The sequence below is a fragment of the Leishmania major genome, chromosome 32, assembly GCF_000002725.2.
Source record: "Leishmania major strain Friedlin complete genome, chromosome 32".
Lineage (NCBI taxonomy): Eukaryota > Euglenozoa > Kinetoplastea > Trypanosomatida > Trypanosomatidae > Leishmania > Leishmania major.
Window position 1 is genome coordinate 713,662 of NC_007273.2, and position 16,798 is coordinate 730,459.

Genomic DNA, 16,798 nt, shown 5'->3' on the forward strand with positions numbered 1-16,798 from the left:
CACGAAGTGACGCCAATAGTAACAGTATAAGTTCTCGTCGCTGTTTGTTGCTCCCTGTATGCAGACAGTCAAGCATCACCCAACGGAGATGCCGGATATAGATCAGCCCGGCAACAGAGCAGACGAGGCCGATCATCCCAGTCCAAGAAGTGCCGCCAAACAGAACGTGAAACTGAGCGAAGCCTGTCCTCAAGACCCTGCCCTCCGACATCTCTTTCGCTCGACTTACACAAAAAAGAGTGTCATCTCCACGCTCGTGTTGTGTTGCGGCGCAGCAGTCTTCTGCTAAAACGAGGCAAACGTAGGGCACCGATTAAAGGGGAGACAGCACCGGCAAGATGGTCGAGATGTGTGGCGCACGCGGACAGCGCACACCAGTTTGCGGGTCAAGAGTGCCACTTCTCTTTTCTCAGGCACATCTTCCCTCGCGCCCAACGATTGGTGAGGTGGTGTGTACACGACCACTCTGGCAGCAAACGGCACACATCCACGTCCGCGCATCGACCAAACGAGTACTTGTACTGCCCTCGTCTCACGATAGTAGCCACACAAAGAGATACGGAGGCGATGGCGACTCGAGCGTCACTATGAGCAACCAAATTTACGCGCGAGTGCGAATCCCCGCTTTTCCTCCTTTTACAGATCACTGTTGACGTAGTGGGCGCCGCCAGCGGCCCTGTAGCAGTGGTTGGCGTGCGACCAATTCACCATGTTCCAAAACGCGCTCACGTAGGACGCGCGGTCGTTCCTGTAGTCGATATAGTACGCGTGCTCCCATACATCACACGCCAAGATCGGTACGAGGTCGGGCTCCGTGAGCGGGCAGCCCGCGTCGTGCGTTTGGAACACCTTCAGCTTGCCACTCGACTTGTCCTTCACGAGCCACGCCCAGCCCGAGCCAAAGTGGCCGTTGGCCGCAGCCGTGAATTCCTTCTTGAAATTCGAGAAGCTGCCGAAACTGTCGATGATCGCGCTCGCGATCTCTCCGTGCGGTTTTGACCCGCCGCGTGGCGAGAGGCAGCGCCAGAAGAAGTCGTGGTTGTAAATCTGCGCCGCACAGTTGAAGGCGGGGCCCTTCTCAGACTTGATGATGTCCACCAGCGACTTCGACGCAAGAGCCGAGTTCGACTCCGCGGCAGCGGTCAGCTTCACGGCGTACCCCTTATGATGCTTCTCGTGGTGGAAGGTGACCTGCTCCTTCGACATGCCCTTCGACGCGAGCGCGTCGTGGGGGTACGGCAGCGGCTGAGCAGCGAACGGCATGACGGGCTAATGGAGCGACAGGGAAAGAACGGCGGGGACGCCAGTGAGAAGGACAACGACACAGCTCGAGGTGTTGGCGATGGAGCGTCGCGACGAGGCAAATGTGTGTATCGGTAGGTGTGAGAAAGAAACAGAGAACTGCAAGGGGGCAAACGGTTTCCAGTGTGGCCCATGAATGTGGATGGTGGAGGGTCAGCACGGATGTGGAGGGAGAGAAGAGAACATGGCAAGCCGTATGAAGTCCAAAGCGGATTGATAACAGCACCACCATAGCGCGCAGCCGCCCCCTTGTGTATCTACAAAAGGAGCCAAGTCACACGCAAAGCAGGCAGCGATGGAGGGGGGAGGCATTCATTCGCATGTCACGAAGATGCGAACCCCGGCTGGCGCAACTCTCTGAGGCACCGCTTCCTCTTGTTTACAGCGGCGCTGCCATTTCGTGGCGCTGATGGCGCATATAGAGAATTCTGCGGCTGGCTCATGAGTATCAGTAGAAATAGGTCGTTTGTTGGACACCGCACGACGCCCAGACCTTTTGCAGAGGTCCCTCAGTGTCTCGCTGGGCACACAGAGCACACATGCACGACCTGTTGGCGTTTCACTCAGCACTCTCCCCCCCCCCTCATCCCTCTTTCTTTTTTTTCCCTTAGGGATGAAAGGGGAGGGGGAGGGCGGCGGGGTCCTGACATACGTGCGTGTACCCTTCTTTTGCTTCCGTGTTGCTGCACCGTGTCCGTACACGGTTTCGAGACGACTGGAACAGAGGAGGACCGCCCTACGCACGGTACCTTCCCACACACGCACGCGGAGGGAGGGACGGGAGGGACGGGAGGGCAAACCGAGCACGCAAATTAAAAAAGGCAAAGGTAAAGCACCGGAAAAAAACAAACAAAGAAAAGCACACCAAAAGGAAATCGACAAGGAGAAGCAACGGAAACACAAACAGAAAAGTCCTGAAAACGGATAGGCAGCTGGGGAGAAGAGAGGGAGAGAACAGGCGACAGAAGGCGGTACTTCGTAGCGAGCCAAGAAGTTCGAAAACAGGGGCATCACACACACAAGTCGAGAGACCGCGAGAGAGAGAGGGTGGTAGGAAGAGGGATGGAAAGGGAGGCTCGAGGGGTGCAGTGCCCACTCGGGTGGCCCCGCACCGACCCACCAACCAACCGGCCACAATCCTCCTCATCCTTCACACTGCGCTCATCCGCTGAGGGCCTTCAGTGCGCAGCATTTGCCCAAATTAAATACTAATAGTAAGCCGTCATTGGCCTTTTCAGCCACCCTGTACCCATTGGGTGCGTACATGGGCCTCGTGTTCTGTACATAGGCGTCTGTCTGTAAGCGGAGCCCCCTATGCCGGCATCGATGGGAGAAGCACACAAAGCCGAGGAGGAGTGGCAGGGCGCTTCGCAGACAGGATCACCAAAAGAAAACAAAGCAGTACATAAAAGCCCAAAGAGGCGCACACACAAACAAACAGAAAACAAAACGCAGGCTCAGCTCAGCACATCTAGCATACGCTGATCGCAACAAGGGATGTAACAGCAGTCTAGATCAGCACATCTCATACGCATTCACATAAAGAAGCATGCTCACTATTACAACCTCTAAAGGGAAGAACACTGCAGCCCAAAGACACAAAGAAATCAGCCCACATATATATATATATATTGTCCATCAGCCGTATCAGATAGAGAGAGAGAGAGAGACGGCAAGATTCGGGAAAATGGCTTGCAGTCCGACTGGGGAAATTGCACAGCACCGGATGGAGCTGCGTCGCCTCGTCACGTAAATATACATATATATATATATATATATATACTTTTTTTTATAAGTTCTATTCACAAAACAAATTTCAGCGTTCCCTTTTCGCTTCCATACGTAAGACAACATCAAGACGAGGAAAAATTAAATAATGATGGCATGAATAGCACACAAGCCCGGAGACGCGCATCCACAGAAACGTAGAGACGAGATGATCTGCAACGCATACTGGGCACTAGGAAAGGGGAGTTCACCTACTGCAACGTGAACCGCGCCCCCACCCCTCCCCTATCATACAAGGCAGGAATCGCTTGAGGGGAGATGATCACTGTGCGTTCATGCAGCAGACGCTTACGAGCCGCAGCCGCGCTTTGAAGACGCCATTACCGTTTCAAACTCCGACACACATATATACCAGCCACCTGCACGGTCACAATCATCGGCCGCGCAAACGAAGAGCACTATTTGGTGGGCAATGCTCATGTCCGCACGGCGGCTGAGGTACATCACGCACGGCGATGGATGTGCGCCCCGGACAAGTACCTCAGAGAGCATACCGCAGAGACCCTGTGGCCTGTCTGCATCACCGCACCAAAAAGAAACTCTGTGAAAACGAACGCTTCCTGTGTTCCTGCTCTTCCAGTTTCGCGCTCTACGACGACACTGCGGAAGCACCCGCAGCTGTCTTGTCCTCCTTCAGAATGCCGATCACCTGTGTCATGAAGTCGTCCTTCGCGGGATTCTTCTTGTACGCGGCCGCTGTGGAAATGGCGCTTTCGAAGAGCTGCACCACGTTGGAGCCGTCAGCGGCGGAGACGTAGTACAGCGGAAAGTTGTGTTTCTCCGCGAAAGCAAAACTCTTCGTTGTAACTGACGGATCGGTGTCGATCTTGTTGCACGCTACAAGGCACGGTATGTGCTCCCGGTAGACGCGCATCTCGGAGAGCCACTTTTCTAAGTTTTTGTAGGTCGCCTTACGTGTGCTGTCAAACACGAGGATACACGCATGGGCGTCGTGATAGTAGCTCGGGTGAACCGTGGCAAAGCGCTCCTGTCCGGCGGTGTCCCAAATGTCCACGTCGACCTCCTCACCATCTTCCGTCACGAAGTCGTAGCGGTACAGGGTGAGGGCGTAGGTGGACATCTGCACTGGGATGTACCGTTGCATCAGGAAGCGCTCTACCAGCTTTGACTTGCCCACCGCGCTATCGCCGAGCAAGATGAGCTTGATGGGCTTGCGAGCCTCATCAGGGCGGTTGTCGAAGACGGTCTTCGGCTTCAATACCTTCATTTGCGCCGTCATGGTGTGTGCGTGTGCAGTCTGCATATCTTCCTCTGTGTGTGTGTGTGTGTGTGTGTGTCTGTTTTGTTGTACAAGCAACAGCAAACAAGAGCACGCGCGAAGATGAAAATGCGGTGCTTCACCCCTCCTCGTTGCTACCGCCTCTTTCTTCCTGTGAGTCTACGGGACGTGTGCGCGCGGGGTAGGGCCACTTCTGTGTTGAGTGGGTGTATGCGTGGGCGTTGAGCTCCTCCAGTAGTGGAAGACCAAAACCTTCATCACGCGAGACGCCACAGGGCAGATAGGCAAAAAGACGCCATCACGGGGAGGTGAGCACAGCGCGAGCCAGAGAAGCGTGGGCGGAGAGAAGGGAAGCAGAAGGGTGCGTTGTGCGACAATTCTCTTCAGCAGGCGGCAGATGCAAGAGGAGTATATATAAACACAACTAAATACATGTATGACGCCGTGGTGTGGGCAGAGCGTACGACTACGTGAAAACGCCTCGGGACATCAGCTGCCTCCTTGACCTCTACCACTCGTACAACGGTCAAGCGCTGCACTGTCCCTCCTCCTGTCGGCATACCAAACGTGAAGAAGAAGCGGAGAAAGCATCGGTTGTCTTACCGTCTTTCACACTTCGTGGGGAGTCGCTATCGGTCCCTGACATCACACGCCATCAAATCCTCTTGCTCGCCTTGTCCCGTGTTTCGCTCCAGTCTGTGATGGAGGAGGAGAAAAGGAAGGAGGGTGCGAAAGCGAGAGAGAGAGAGAGAGACACAAACGCCGCGAACAACGACAAAACAATATAGAAAAAGATGCGGCGCAGGGCGCCGCCACATAATACGAGCCGCACGCACAGAGAGAGAGAGAGAGAGAGCAAGGAACTCGATACGCGCCGTTCATGTGGTGTATGCCTATGGGCCACAAGCCGCACCAACCAACGACCATAGCAGCATCACTGGCAAAACGTTGAGGCAAGAGTGGTCGAAACGAAAAGAGGGTGCAGCAATGGAAACAGCGCACGCAAACCTTCCAGAATGACGTCGGCCGACGATGTGCTGCTCAACAAGGGGAGTAGAAGCTCAGTCACTACGGTCAGCAAAACACATCCCCGCGCCGTCACTCGCACTCCTTGCCATCCTCCTCGACTACAGCCCTTTCATATCAAACTTCATCGGCGGCGCCATCTTGGGCATCGGTGCGTCCCGCTCATTTACCTGCTTGCGCAGTTTGTCGACGCTGCGCTTCTTCTCCTTGTCCTCCATCCCCTCATCCTCGATGCGTTTCTCTCGCCCTAGCAGGTCCTTCTCCACCACTGCCGCCTCCGTCGTAATCATCATGCCCGCCACGGAGCATGCGTTGACGACGGCGGACTTCACTACTTTCATGGGATCGATAATGCCAGCCTCGAACATATTCACATACTCGCCGGTCTGCGCGTTGTAGCCGAAGCTCGGATCCTTGCGCGCGAGTACCTTCCCCGCCACCACGCTGCCCTCGACGCCTGCGTTGTTCGCGATGTAGCGCGCGGGCAGGCCGATTGCCTTCTTCACAATGTTCACGCCAGTGCGGATGTCAGGTGGAAGTCGTCGGTCCTTGGAGATGCTCTCGAGACGCAGAGAGGCCATAAGCAACCCGGTGCCACCACCTGCGAGGATGCCCTCTGATACAGCCGCGCGCGTGGCGTTGAGCGCGTCGATGATGCGGTCCTTCTTCTCATTGATCTCCACCTCCGAGGCGCCACCGACCTTGATCACCGCAACCCCACCCGAGAGCTTCGCGAGACGCTCGACCAGACGCTCGCGATTGTATTCGTGGTCCTCGGCGGAGATCATGTCTTTGATCATCTGCACTCGCTCCTCCACCGCGATGGCGCTGCCGCCGCCCTCCATCAAGATGCACTCGTCACGGGAGACGGTCACCTTTCGACAAGTGCCGAGGAACCGCTCGGAGAAATCGTTCTGGTCCAGTGAAAGGCCTAGGTCTTCTGAGATCATCTGCGACCCCGTGAAGACGGCGATATCCTGCAGCTGGTTGATGCGCATGTCGCCAAAGCCCGGGGCCTTGACGGCGCAGCCACTGATGCGGCCCTGAATCTTGTTGTACAGGAACGTGTGCATGGCCTCCCCCTCCACGTCCTCGGCAATCACCAGAAGCGGACGCTTCTGCTGAATGGCGTAGTTCAGCGCGGGCAAGATGTGCGCCACGCTCGTGAGTTTGCGGTTCGCCACGTAGACGAGGGCGTTCTCGAGCTCGCACCTTTGCGCCTTCGTGTTCGTCACAAAGTACGGCGACGTGTACCCACGCTCAAAGGACATCCCCTCGACCAGCTCGAGCTCCGTATTAAGCGAGCGACCCTCCTGCGTTGTGATTACGCCATCCTTGCCGACCTGCTGCATCGCGTCACCGATCAGGCTGCCGATCTCTTGGTCCATGTTCGCCGAAATCATCGCTACCTGGGTGATCTCAGATTTGGAGGTGACTGGGCGAGACTGCTCGGCCAGCGATATGAGCACCTCCCGGCATGCGAGGTCGATGCCCCGCTTCAGGTCCATCGGGTTCGTGCCACTTGCAACGCTGCGGAAGCCCTCCTTGAAGATCGCCCCGGAGAGGACAGTAGCGGTGGTGGTGCCGTCACCGGCGTTGTCGTTGGTCAGCCCTGCCACCTGACGGACCAAGTTCGCCCCAAGGTTCTCGAAGCTGTCCTCGAACTCGATGCTCTTGGCCACCGTGACTCCATCCTTCGTGATCTTCGGGCATGCGTATGGCATCTCCAGAATCACGTTGCGGCCCTTGGGGCCCAGCGTGACGCCGACGGCCTTGACAAGGTTCTCGACGCCGGCAAGCAGGGCGTTGCGGGCCTCCATGCCATAGCGGATGTCCTTCGGCGTTGAGCCGTACTTGACACAGCGAGGCACCGTACGGGAGAGCATCTTGCAAGGGGATGGAAGCTGCTGATGGGGGTGTTCCAGTTTGAACTTTCTTTGCTTGATAGCCGCGGTCGGTGCCACAAGGAAGCGCTGCTGTTCGCCAGGCAGTCCCACGCGAGCTCGACGGTACAGTTGCACTGCGTCACGCGCGACACACAAATCGAAGAGACTTCCTCACACAGACAGGATTCCAAGTCGGCAGTCGATAAAGTAGCTGGGAGGATGGACGGTGTGCGCGATAACTCCACAGAATACACGAGTCCCTCCCTGAGGATGGTCCCTTCGTGGTCGTACTGTGGGACAAGTAGGCGGAGCAGAATACGAAATCGCACAAGGAGGTGGTAGAGGACGAGATGGCGGCGTTAACAAACAGTGCTCTTCGCGGTGACACTGAGGTCCTTGACCGCCGAGTCTGGGCACCATTGAGGGGCTCTGCGAAAACAGCGAGCAAAAGAAAAAGAAGTGGAGCCGAAAACGGACGACGGAAACGGGCACGTGTATCGATGCCAGGAGAGGCTGCTGCCAAGGTCTACAAGGTCGCCGCGCGCGCGGCGGGGCGAGTAGGTCGCAGACGTGTACACAAGCGAACTCAACACAATTCAGCGTCTGCCTCCCCTTCGCATTTGTCTTTCGTCGTAATTTAGCTGGGACATGGCCATCTACTCGAAGTACAACCGCGCACCCCGCACAGTTTTGAGAAAGGTTTGCCTGTGCTGTGCCGCATCCCCCCACCCCTGCCTAGGAGTACGCCTCCACCATGATTGTGTCGTTCCCTGCTTTATTCGCAGTAAAAGTACCGCCGAGCGGCTGCCACGAGCTCGCGATTGGGGCCCATGGAAAATTTCAGGCTCCCGTGCGGGGGCGGGAGAGAGATGCCCCACTCTTCGCCATCACGGCGGGACAGCTTCACGTCCACCTCCCCGCGCAGCGTCAGTGTCTCCAGCAGCGGACGCGCCGCCATGGTTGATACTGCCGCGGACGAATATGCACTCACAACGCCATGAGCACCGTTCCCGCCGTCGCCATGCTCATTGGGCCGCAAACCTGAGACGGGGACGCCAGTGCATTGGTAGACGGCGAGAGCCCCGGTATCGCTGACAACGCTAGGGGGCGGCTTGGCCCGCAAGGGTCCTGGGCTAATGGCCAGCGATGTCCCTGGACCCGTGCGCTCGCGCGGAGATGCGGAATGGGTGTGCTGCGATTCTGACTGCAACTGGGGCCATTCTATCGGACTCCGGCGGCGCAAGCCCATCGAGATGCACGCCAACCCAGCGTTCGCCGCCGCCGTCACAGACCACGCCGTGTACTCTCGCGGCTCGTTCGAGTTCACTGGCGAGTCGCTACCCCTGCCCCCGCTAGTGTGGGCGGCCGAGTCCGTTCCTGCAAAACGTGCGCCACCTGCGGGCATCGGCGGGCCACAGAAATCTTCGCCGGCGAGAATGTCATCGTACACGGTGTTCATCGAGCGCGGCAGCGCCGGGCCGTCTCGCAGCACCGGGAAATCCGAAAGAAAGCCACCGCCGGTCAGCACAAAGCCATTCATCACATCCACTGGCGCAGCAAGCGTCACGGCCTCCCTCAGCTGCGGCAGCCGCCCCTCTGCGCCAGCAGACCGTAAAGCGGCACCGGACTTGTCGGCGAGGTGCTCCTCGACAACCAGCCCATAAATCTGGGAGCGTCGCTGCAGAGCACAGAGATCATCGTTGTCGACGCCGTCGAGGACGCTGGAGAGAGACACACGAAGTTCGTAGAGGTTGGCCGGGTCCACCAGCGTAGCGACCCGAACAGTGAGAGACGGTGGTGGCTGGTGCGACCACGACTCCTGCACTGGCAGCTGCCGCACCACCCAGGCGTGCTGCTCGGGGTCGAAGAAGGAGGCGAGGAGGCCCGCCTTTCCCTCGCCAAAGGGTTGCACCGAAGCGGCGAGAGGCTTGCAGAAAGACGGAATCGGCAGGGTGATCTCAGCTGCCTGGCTCCGCTGCGTTACGAAGTGGTAGTAATCGCCACTACAACTCTCCGACATCTCCACCGTTGATGTTCGTGTTGCGGGGAGCAGCAGGGGACGAGAGCCAGCGTGCGTGCTTTGGAGGGACAAACACGTGATGAAGCTGTTGGGTCACCATATTCGGGTCTTCACGCAAGGGGCGCCGCGGTTTTTTTCTGTGCGCTCGATTGGGGCAACGAAAGATTGAGCACAGACACCCATACTTATATGTGTGTATCCTGGTGTACGTCGCTGCCTTCCCCGAAGCAGTCGTGTGGTAGAGAGGCCAGGAGGTCCACCCTGCAACACGGGTCTTTGCGACGTTGGGAATATATACACACTCACTCACTCACGAGTAGAAAATAGATGCAGGAAAGATCGATACGGTGACGATGAAGCGCATGGGAAAAAAAATGTGAGTAAAGCAGGTCAGAATTAGAAAAGCATGTGTGACACCTATGTGCATAAGCCGCGCTATCGAGATACCGTCTTCACAGAACCTATACAGCAGAAGCGGCAAGGAGATACCCATCTTATACCGTGCCGAGTACCTCTGCGAACGTGCTAAGTGAAGTGATGCACAGCTGAGCCGCGCGCCGTGGTGAGAGCGGGAATAAGGAGCGAAGACGACCCACATGATACCTGCACCCTGCAGAAAAAAAAAACGGGCCCATGGCCGCCTGCTTTGATTCTCACTCTTCCTCGTTCAGTGTGCACTTAGTGAGTGGCTCGAGCCCCCCCCCCAGGGGGGGGGGCGATACGGTGGGAGGCGAGTCTAGCACAACGAATGGAACATCGGCACCACAGCCCGGAAGAAGACAAAAAAAATAAGAACAAAGCAACCAAGCACACACACACACATACACAAAAACTCATCAGCGGTGACGCGAGGAGAAAAGAGCGGCGCCCTCACGTGGGTGTGAGCCGGCCTAAATCGGTCTTGGACAAGCACCATGCATGCATTTGCGCACGCCAAGAATCCGCTTCGCATAGTGCACGGTGTCTGCGTGCCTCTCTCTATGTGCAAGTCACTTCACAGGCAACGGCTCCTTGTCTCATGCGACATGTTCGTTCTCTGCTATACAACACGAGCTGAGCTGCACAGTCTCAGTCCCGTCAAAGACCCTCATCGCGTGCTGTCAACCATCGCTTTCGGCACGCGTTGCGGCACCGCGCCCACTCAGTCACCGGAGAACGGCCCCACTGCCCTCAAACTCTGACCGCACACCCATCCCGCCTCGCAGGCCGCCTCACAGCCGCTCCCACATCATGCCGGTCCCTACGCGCTGCACACACACACACACACTCCCGATTGCAATCAGCCGCCCCACACCACTGGCCAGTGCGAGGGCCGGGGTCGGGATACACGCTCTGCCCATCACGTGGATGGCACAAGCGTGTGCACAGTCGCAGGTCGGTCTGACGCGGCGCCATCCAGCCCCTCACCGCCGACATCAGCAGTGATGCATCGCTCGGGCCTTCCCCAACGCCGTAGGCACCCGACCCTGTCACCACCAGAGGTGGCTCGGCATTTCGCAGGGCTAGGGGGCGAGGGGCGGCTTTGGCTTCCTTACAGAGTATACATAGGGAAGCCCGAAGATGCCGAACACGGAGGGATGTGTGCCCGCGTCACCAGGGGCTCACATATATGCAAGTGCACAAGCCTTCGATGAACGGGAGGAAAAGAGGACATCGTGCTTCTCCTTTCACTCTTCGACACACGGTTACCGCCACTGTCCCGGCGGCAGTCCATACCGTGTGGCCGGCACACGTATTAGGCGTCCCCCGGGGTGCCCCATTGGTGAGGTACCCTTTCGTATTACAGTGCGTCCGTAAGCAGCGCGACAGTTCCCCCGTGACGCGATCAATCAGAGGAGCAGAGTAACAGAGTTCGTCATGTCATGGTTCCTCAACGATGCTCATGAGATAGCCGTTCCACAGGCTATCAGCAGCGATCTGCGCAAGTTTTGGTGGACGCGCTCTACACATCAAAGACGACGAGAAGTCGAGATCTGCGCCACGATGCTCTCACAACGCGGCACGTCACACGTGGTCATAGGTTCCACTGTGAGGTGCGCCTCTCCTCACATCACTGCCGATACGCACACCTCCATCTCGAAACGGCGTGAAGACCGGGGGCGGAATAGCCGGCAGACGAGATGACGGCGCTGCAGGGTTCCTGAGGGAATCAGCAGCCTCAGCGGCTGTGTCGCCAGGTGCGTGCTGTGCGAAGCGACTGCCTGCGTTCGTGCAGCCCCTACCGCACGACCTAGATGTTCCATGTGGAAAGCCTGTAAATGGTGACGGCATCGCCAAAGTGGCGCTGCTGTTCGCCGCATCATATGCCATGGACAACGCCTGCCCTGAAGACGGTCTGCCGATGGGTGGAGCACCGCTCGCGGGGCTGTGTCGCTTAGCTGACGAATCAAATCCACCGCTCGTGGCTGCCGGCGGTGTCGGAAACGCCAATGCAGTCGGTGTGCCACCCGCGTAGGCGGTGGAAGGCACTGCTGCAGGAAACCCCTGCTCTCCGTAGGGCAAATCAGCTCCGACAGAGTCAGTTCGTGGGTCACCGTTGATGTTACCAAACTCATTGGAGCACCTCCTAGCTGCCAAGCTGACCTCGCCTTTGCCGGCAAACAAGTGACTATGCGAATGGTCGCAGCCGTGGTTGTGGTGGCCGTTGTCATCGTCGTGCCCGTTGCCATGAGTGTGCCCGTGTTCGTGACCTTGGACACCTCTATGGCTGTGACCGTGCACGCCGTTGGTGTGTCCGTGCGTACCCATCAGCGATGCACCCCACGACAGCTGGGTGCTGTGCCCGAGATCGTTCACACCGTTGGCTGGAAAGCACTCCACATAAACATACGTCGCAAGCTCAGCCAGCTGCTTGCGTGCTGCTTGCGATACGCTGCACGCATCAGAGCCAGATATGAGTCGTAAACGGATCAGCAGCATACTCTCCGAGACGTTCACGTTCCACCACACGGTTGACTGCACCTGCAGCACACCGTCCAGCATCTTAATGTTGCGCAGGCATCGCTCCAAGTTGCGCAACCGCCTCGGGTTGGTCACACACTTGTTCATCAGCAAGTCGAGCATGTCGCGTCCATTCCGATATCCGACGTAGGCGTAGTAGACGGCCAGCCACAGCGCCCCGGCCACGTCAGGGAGGCTGCTGTCTGTCACGACCATCAACAGGCTGGCGACGACGCACGTGATGGGGCACAGCAGGTAAACGGCATTTTGCGTACCACTGCGGCGCATAGTGCGTTGTGCGCCACAAGAGGGGCCGTGCGCCACCGGCGATTCACCAGGCGGCTGGGACTGAGCCCATGCGCTCGAGGGGCTGTGGAACTCCTCAAAGAAACCTCCACCTCCCATCCCACGCCTGTCCCTGCACGCAGAAACACAGAGCAAATGAAGAAGATCCTCGCTGTGCGCGCCGGCCATGCCGCGATGCCCCGTCACGCGATCGGTGAGGCAAACATCACGGAGGAAGACCAGCTGTGATAGGAGCTGCATGCCACCGAGAGCGAGAAGGAAAAAGGGGTTCGAGTGGTGCCCGTGAGTGCCGCGGTGCAGAGACTCCAGCATGGTTGCCACACAACCAAATACTAGAAAGACAGTGCTGCCGAGACGCACGACGACGCTTAGACGATACAGTCCAAAGCCGAAGGGGTAGTTCTGCTGAGTGCCGGCGCGGCTGCACAGAGACTGGGCCACGATGGCAGCCGTGAGCGAAGCGGCTGTGTTCAGCAGCACGAGAGCCTGCATGGAGGCGATAAGAAAAGAGGTGGAGATTGTGAAAAAGATGCTTATGCCCCATAATCCGGAAAACGCGATGGCGGCCTGTTGCCATCGGCGGACCCCCTTGTCTCGCGAGGGAGTGAACAACAGCGTGCACAACTCCTGCAGCATTGTTGGAGGAAGAGCAAGCAAGGGAGGGAAAGGAGCGATGAGCGGAAACAGCGAAGGCGCGAACGAGCAACGGCGGAGAGACGCAAGACGATAGAGGTGAACACGAAAGGATCGAAGAGGAAGGGATGAGAGAAAGCAATGCGGGAAGTGAGCAGCTGAGCAATGTGTTCCCAAAAACAGTCGTCACGAGGGCTGGAGAGTGGGGGCGTCGATGGCTGAAAGAAGGGGGGGGGGTCGACGTTTAAGGAAAGTAGAACGCGCACATAGATCGTTGCGAAGAAAAAAAGAGTGAAGGAGAACAACGCGTTACCGTGTGTCTGCATGTATTCGTGCGTGTGTACGCAAGGTGGAAGCTGAGACGCGCTTCACGATGCTTTTGTGAACTAGGTATACGGTCAGAAGAGAAAGAGAACGAGAGAAAAGGGCAATATGGGGATTCGCTGCGGGTTCGCTTGCGGACGCAACGCGGTCGTCCGCTGCATCACATATCGACTAACTTCAAGTACGATTTCGGGCAGCGACTATGGGAGACGCACCAATCTCTCTCCCAAGTACTTTCCATCTGCCTTCGCGACGCGCAGAGGTGCGAGCGATTTCGTTTCCATTGAAAGCTGCAGCTTCACTATGGGTCATACAGAACTGCGAGCAATCCTCTCCGACCCAAGTCCAGTCATAGTCCTCCCCAAGGAGAGTTCTACCTTTATTTCCAATGCGCAACAGCTCGGTGTCATCTGCCTCTAGAGGCGGTTCTCGATTTGGGGTGCTGGGCAGATTAACCACGCGAATACGTAGTGGCCCCTTGCCTACCGTGTCGAGAAGCTCAGCCTGCCTAGCTAGCGGGGATGCAATCACGATGCTGTCACGACATGGCATGATGCTGCGCAAAATATCGATATCAGTCCACACCCGTGTAACTGACTGACTCACCGCCACGCCCCATCTTCCCCCTGTTGGAGTTGCGCGCAGTCGGCAGTATTCACCACTCCTCCGGACAATGGACTTCGCTTTCCTATCCCCGGCTGAGAGGACTGCGTCATAACGCGCATCGAAATCCAACGCGCAAACGCCACCTGCGCTTGTTCGAGATATGCCCGCTTTCTGTCCGAGTCGGGCGGTTCAGGCTGGGGGGGGGGGGGGGCAGCACTTGTCGATGCAAACAGCGTTCAGAGTTCAGCTCAGCAATGCATCTGTGTCCGCCCTCCTCTTCCTCGACCGCGAACGTATGCATGCCGTGTGCATCACGCCCAAGAGATTAATCGCGCATGACTTCCTCCTTGTGCGCTGGTTCCAGCTTGTCCATCTGCATGGCTCCAGTGAGATATGCGCCTGCCTTCCTGCAGTTTTCTGAAGGTACGTGAAGCTCGAAGAGCGGCCAAGGTCTATCGCAGCATGGGGCGCTAAGCGCAGTTGCAGGACTTTTCGGTGCTCTGATGCCGCGCTTCTATCCTCACGATTATCTCTTCAGCGCACAGCCTTGTCGGCTTTTTGGGGGGGAAGCAGTGGGCATTCCTCTACTCGCGGCGGCACCGATGGAGCTGTCCCTCCATTTTCACAAAAGAGGCGCAGCAACTCCGCCTCACTGATCGCGAGGTCCTGCGGGTCCGAGACACCTGCTTGTGGCTCCTCTCTTCCCGTGGAGGACCGCGGCAACGACATCCCGCGTGGCCAGGTCCTTCATCGAAAGATGGCGGCCAATACCCCAGGCACTGGCGCAGCGTTGCGTAGGACCTGTCCTGCACCTCGGCTGGCCCATTGAAAGTGCGCTGTTTGTCATGCGCCTTGCTGCACCTTTTCTCGCTGAGGCAAGTCCGCACCGCTGCCCCGACGCCTGCATCGCTTCGCGCAAACGCCCGTCTGCATGCCGGAGGCGTGAAAGCGCGTTCGCCACCCCCCCCCCAACGGTTTGTCCTTTGATCCCCGAAGAAGCCCGCCGCGCCCTTGTTTCGGAGCGCAAGCGGATGCACCGCCAACAACTCAGAGAAAAGCACACACACACACACACACACACACGGAAGCGCTGACGACGAAAGGAGCGCCCACGCATGTGCGGAAGTCGCCTGCCGCTCTCTATTTTCCTCATCTTCGACCATTCGTACGGAATGCACAGCATCTTGCAGCTCGGGTGAGCAGACGAGCCCGCTGTGGGCAAGCGTCAGCCGCATCCAGGGCGCACTACCCCTCTGTGCTCCTCATTCTATTCCACAGCGACGCCAGAAGATTTCGATTCCACTTTCTGTGGTACTTCTATGATAGCAAGCGCCACGTGGCTCTGCAAAGCTACACTCAGTCCCGCCGGCGTTTCGCTGCCGTTGACATGAGCGGCAGAAGGTGGGCCATCCCCGCCGCTTCCATGGCTCCGCGGATGTCCTGCACGTTCAGTGTGGTGCGCGTGGATCCGGTGGCCTTGCGGCTGGCGTCACCCAGGCAGGCAAGATAGAGAACTGAGATTGTGGCGGACTTCTGCAGCGCTACGCGGGCATCTCGAGACACGGACATGCCCTCTGGCAGTGCCCCATGCACGACTCGGTTCACCTGACCAGCTGCTAGGCTGCGCACCTTCACCGACGCACCGGCACCGCCGGATTTTGAGTTCGCAATGCGAGGGTGTCCGCTGTCGCTCGCGTGTACGACATCCACTGCGGCCGCAGTACCCGAAGACCCCTTCCGCGCAATACTCTCGTACTCGTGTGTCTGAGAGAAAGTTGCCTCACCGCTCCCGTCTGAGAGACGTTGGCTTGCCTGAAGCTCTTCCGCGTTCATTGCTTCGATGGCATCTGCGGGGCTGGAAGTGCCGCAGACCGAGAGAGTGCTCGAGCGTCAGCCAGCGCAGCGTTGGTGGGTATCCCTGTCTCCTTTGCGCCAACGGTGGAAGGGGCGTGGCAGGGGCCTACGGAGCTGCCAACGATTACAAGGCAGGCAAAGAGGGCGGGAGGGAGGCAGGCAGGCAGGCAGGAAGAGAAAGGGTGGGCCGGAAGAGGAGCGGCGACACACACGCAACAGCACAAATCCGTTGAGGGTGAACATGTGTCCTTCAGCTATAGCGCCACCAAAGTGGTTATCACGATGGTGGACAGAATACTGGGGGCTAGGAAGGAGCAGTTGCACATATGCGTTGTACCACGAGCGTGACGCACGACTAGCAGTAGTGGATGGGTGAGAAGCGGGCAGCAAGCACACGAGAGGCATGCCACAAGCACGCATGCCCCTCTCACTGGACCTTTCACTGATCGCGCCGACTGATCAGCTTTGTCGCCCATAACCATGCAAGACAGCCGCAGTCGGCTACCCCTTCAGATGCTCTTCTCTGAAGTAACGCCACTGACGCTGTCGCTGTGTGCGAATCATGCCTATCACGTTGTTGCTGTTGTCGGTTTCTGCGAATGTAGAGAAAATGAACGACGCTCTCGAAGAAGCAATGAAGAAGACACACACACGCAGCGATGTATGTACACAATATGCACGACAAAACAAAAAACGGAAGAAAACAGAAGCAAAGAACATGAGAGAGCTAAAAGATGTTCACACAATCGCAGAAATGCAAGCAGAGCATATATAGTCATCACAAACCTTGTTGTTTGCTTATCATCATGGAAGTTGCTTTCCTTCCTTCTCATTGCAGAGGCGCTGCTTCGCTTTCTCGAGCCTGTGTTGGTT

General features: G+C 57.6%; 6 protein-coding genes across 6 annotated transcripts; all 6 read right to left on the reverse strand.

The window, feature by feature from the left end:
* Positions 1 to 636: 636 nt before the first annotated feature.
* SODB2 (putative iron superoxide dismutase) lies at positions 637 to 1,263 on the reverse strand (the record flags this gene model as incomplete). Its single annotated transcript, XM_001685450.1, has 1 exon — positions 637 to 1,263. The coding sequence occupies one exon, from the start codon at positions 1,261 to 1,263 to the stop codon at positions 637 to 639; it is 627 nt and encodes a 208-aa protein (XP_001685502.1).
* A 2,416-nt stretch (positions 1,264 to 3,679) lies between these two features.
* On the reverse strand, positions 3,680 to 4,354 carry LMJF_32_1840 (putative rab11B GTPase; the record flags this gene model as incomplete). Its single annotated transcript, XM_001685451.1, has 1 exon — positions 3,680 to 4,354. One exon carries the CDS (start codon positions 4,352 to 4,354, stop codon positions 3,680 to 3,682), a length of 675 nt encoding a protein of 224 aa, XP_001685503.1.
* A 1,103-nt stretch (positions 4,355 to 5,457) lies between these two features.
* On the reverse strand, positions 5,458 to 7,242 carry LMJF_32_1850 (putative chaperonin HSP60, mitochondrial precursor; the record flags this gene model as incomplete). The annotated part of the gene is made up of 1 exon (XM_001685452.1): positions 5,458 to 7,242. The coding sequence occupies one exon, from the start codon at positions 7,240 to 7,242 to the stop codon at positions 5,458 to 5,460; it is 1,785 nt and encodes a 594-aa protein (XP_001685504.1).
* Positions 7,243 to 8,017: 775 nt separating this feature from the next.
* LMJF_32_1860 (conserved hypothetical protein) lies at positions 8,018 to 9,262 on the reverse strand (the record flags this gene model as incomplete). The annotated part of the gene is made up of 1 exon (XM_001685453.1): positions 8,018 to 9,262. The coding sequence occupies one exon, from the start codon at positions 9,260 to 9,262 to the stop codon at positions 8,018 to 8,020; it is 1,245 nt and encodes a 414-aa protein (XP_001685505.1).
* A 2,004-nt stretch (positions 9,263 to 11,266) lies between these two features.
* LMJF_32_1870 (conserved hypothetical protein) lies at positions 11,267 to 13,144 on the reverse strand (the record flags this gene model as incomplete). Its single annotated transcript, XM_001685454.1, has 1 exon — positions 11,267 to 13,144. The coding sequence occupies one exon, from the start codon at positions 13,142 to 13,144 to the stop codon at positions 11,267 to 11,269; it is 1,878 nt and encodes a 625-aa protein (XP_001685506.1).
* Positions 13,145 to 15,427: 2,283 nt separating this feature from the next.
* LMJF_32_1875 (conserved hypothetical protein) lies at positions 15,428 to 15,904 on the reverse strand (the record flags this gene model as incomplete). The annotated part of the gene is made up of 1 exon (XM_001685455.1): positions 15,428 to 15,904. The coding sequence occupies one exon, from the start codon at positions 15,902 to 15,904 to the stop codon at positions 15,428 to 15,430; it is 477 nt and encodes a 158-aa protein (XP_001685507.1).
* Positions 15,905 to 16,798: the final 894 nt, after the last annotated feature.